General features: G+C 41.9%; 1 protein-coding gene across 1 annotated transcript in view; it reads right to left on the bottom strand.

The window, feature by feature from the left end:
* Positions 1-1,173: 1,173 nt before the first annotated feature.
* LOC311128048 (ras-related protein Rab-3C-like) overlaps positions 1,174-3,432 on the bottom strand; it is a gene marked incomplete at both ends in the record, with an annotated part of 40,636 nt that continues 38,377 nt past the window's right edge. Inside the window, 2 exons of the mRNA XM_084159996.1 lie at positions 1,174-1,364; positions 3,191-3,315. Coding sequence (XP_084016122.1) covers positions 1,174-1,364; positions 3,191-3,315 — 316 coding nt within the window. The remainder of the gene's footprint in view (positions 1,365-3,190; positions 3,316-3,432) is intronic.

Genomic DNA, 3,432 nt, shown 5'->3' with positions numbered 1-3,432 from the left:
CAGTATTACACAGACCATTGCTCGTATATAGATATAACATTGAGAAACACATCAGAAACTGTTCTCTGCACTCACAGGTGCATACTGTTTTCAAACAGCAGTCATCGGAGTAGTAATTATACCACTTTACAGCCACATTAAATGTACCACTTGTTTAATAAAGTAAACTGTTAAATACCACGCAGGTATTATTGTGATGACTACCTACCTATACTACATTATAGTACTGTACAAGTTAGCATTAGACAACTGTTATACTATGGCAGCTAATCCATTGTCACTGAACAAACTACTTTATTAATATCCTGAGAATAAAGCCATGCATCTGTCTAACCACAGATAATCACATTGGTTCTAACCACAGATAATCACATTGGTTCTAACCACAGATAATCACATTGGTTCTAACCACAGATAATCACATTGGTTCTAACCACAGATAATCACATTGGTTCTAACCACAGATAATCACATTGGTTCTTACCACAGATAATCACATTGGTTCTAACCACAGATAATCACATTGGTTTCATATATCTAGTGTGGCGATGTAAAAATATGAAACAATACACAAACAACTAACTATGGCAAGAGATTTTGAAAGGCATCACTTTCGCAAGGTAGGTAATAATTTGTTACGGTAATGTTCAATGCTTAACAGTGGCACTAGCGCACACACACACACACACACACACACACTGTAGGAATAGGGGAGGGAGGAAATACAGGATATGCAAGAGGGAAATGGCAACTTAACCATACACAGATCATGATGTCATTGACAGAGCATTCCATAAACCACACACAATATTTTCTCTGGTTAATATAGTATATACGAGATCCTGTATTTATGTTTTTATATAAATAAATAGATAAATAAACCGACTGATGTGGAATTACTGATTAATGGTCATGACATACTGACATGGCATTACTGTACATGTCTATTTGTCAGTTTTGTGAATATACAACATGATGAGTCAGCCAACTTGAAACACACAAACAATCTGAAAAAATGTACTAGGCACATCAGAAATGTTTAATCCATGAGACTAAGTCAGATATGAAGAATAATACAATGAAAGGTATTACAGATCCACCTAAGGGATTATACAATATTTTGGCAATCTCATACGTCTTAGATTGTTGTTATTGTTGTTGTCATTTTCCTGGTTAACAACCGCAGTTGGGCTGCTGCAAGGGAGGGGGGTTGTCAGTTAGCCTAGCGTTGGGCGTTCCTGTGGTGACAGCCGGGTCAGTCTCTAAACTGTCGGACATCTTGTCGCAGATGAGGTCGACGAGACGCTCAAATGTTTGTTTTACGTTGACATTGTCCTTGGCACTCGTCTCGAAGAACTCAAACCCTGAGAGATAGAAAGGGTCAGGCAGAGAAGTGAGATATCAGGGTTTTGGCTCTGTGTGTGTGTCTGTGTGTGTGTGTGTGTCTCTGTGTGTGTGTCTATGTGTGTGTGTGCATATTCAGTGACCTATTCGAGAATATTTGGATATGTATTATTCTATTGCTTCACAGATTTCTTCCCCTTCTATGCGCTTTTCACCAATCAGAAAGAGGCTGAATGAGGCGCTGTTCTGGAGTGTGTCAGCCAATTAGAAGTGTTTAATTATGGCCTAGCGATAGAGGAGCCTAGTGAAGGCTCTAATGAATAATACACGACAGAGGGATAACTTCCTTGGACTTCCGGACTAGGTTATGGGACGTGTACTAGATCCCTTTCTTGAAATTCCTGATTCCATTTTTGGACCTTCCAGATCTCTTTTTTTGCACACTCAGATTACCTTTTTGGACCCTCCTCAAATACGACTCCAACACCATCATTAAGTTTGCCGACGACACAACAGTGGTAGGCCTGATCACCGACAACGATGAGACAGCCTATAGGGAGGAGGTCAGAGATCTGGCCGTGTGGTGCCAGGACAACAACCTCTCCCTCAACGTGACCAAGACAAAGGAGATGATTGTGGACTACAGGAAAAAAAAGAGGACTGAGCACGCCCCCATTCTCATCGACGGGGCTGTAGTGGAACAGGTTGAGAGCTTCAAGTTCCTTGGTGTCCACATCACCAACGAACTATCATGGTCCAAACACACCAAGACAGTCGTGAAGAGGGCACGACAAAGCCTATTCCCCCTCAGGAGACTAAAAAGATTTGGCATGGGTCCTCAGATCCTCAAAAAATTCTACAGCTGCACCATCGAGAGCATCCTGACTGGTTGCATCACCGCCTGGTATGGCAACTGCTTGGCCTCTGACCGCAAGGCACTACAGAGGGTAGTGCGTACGGCCCAGTACATCACTGGGGCAAAGCTCCCTGCCATCCAGGACCTCTATACCAGGCGGTGTCAGAGGAAGGCCCTCAAAATTGTCAAAGACTCCAGTCACCCTAGTCATAGACTGTTCTCTCTGCTACCGCACGGCAAGCGGTACCGGAGTGCCAAGTCTAGGTCCAAAAGACTTCTCAACAGCTTCTACCCCCAAGCCATAAGACTCCTGAACAGCTAATCATGGCTACCCGGACTATTTGCACTGCCCCCCCACCCCATCCTTTTTACGCTGCTGCTACTCTGTTAAGTATTTATGCATAGTCACTTTAACTCTACCCACATGTACATATTACCTCAACTAGCCGGTGCCCCCGCACATTGACTATGCAACGGTACCCCCCTGTATATATAGCCTCCCTACTGTCACTTTATTCTATTGTATATATAGCCTCCCTACTGTCACTTTATTTTTTACTTCTGCTCTTTTTTTCTCAACACTTTTTTGTTGTTGTTTTATTCTTACTTTTTTGTTTAAAATAAATGCACTGTTGGTTAAGGGCTGTAAGTAAGCATTTCACTGTAATGTCTGCACCTGTTGTATTCGGCGCATGTGACCAATAAAATTTGATTTGATTTGATTTGATTTGAAATAACCCAGTAAAAAGTTTGTAATGTTATCATTAAAAGTTTACCATCAAATATTACATTAAATTGATTCAGACTGAATCTCAAATTTCTACAAAATTAGACATGCCAGCTTGGACTTTCTAATAAATGATCCACTGATATCAACACGTGACGTACCTGAGATATTTTAGTCAAACCTATTTCTCCAGCCAGTGTTTGTCCCTTTCTGAGTGTACTGATTTGAGGGTGATATGACTGACAGTGTAGTTGTCCACTCACCAAGCTGTTCGGCCAGCATTCGACCACTATCCACTGACACCACCCTTTCCTCCTCCATGTCAGCCTTGTTCCCCGCCAGGATTACCTGGGCGTTGTCCCATGAGTATGTCTTAATCTGGGTGGACCTGGGATGGCACAGGACAGAGACATTCAATCATTGGATCTCCAAAATTCCCATACAATTCCCAAATTGAATTCCCGTACAATTCCCAAATTGAATTCCTAAATTCCAAAAGTTGCAT

This window comes from Coregonus lavaretus (genome assembly GCF_964263955.1).
Source record: "Coregonus lavaretus genome assembly, chromosome: 4".
NCBI lineage: Eukaryota > Metazoa > Chordata > Actinopteri > Salmoniformes > Salmonidae > Coregonus > Coregonus lavaretus.
Note: the sequence above shows the minus strand (reverse complement) of the source record. Positions and strands in the feature narration are given on the sequence as shown.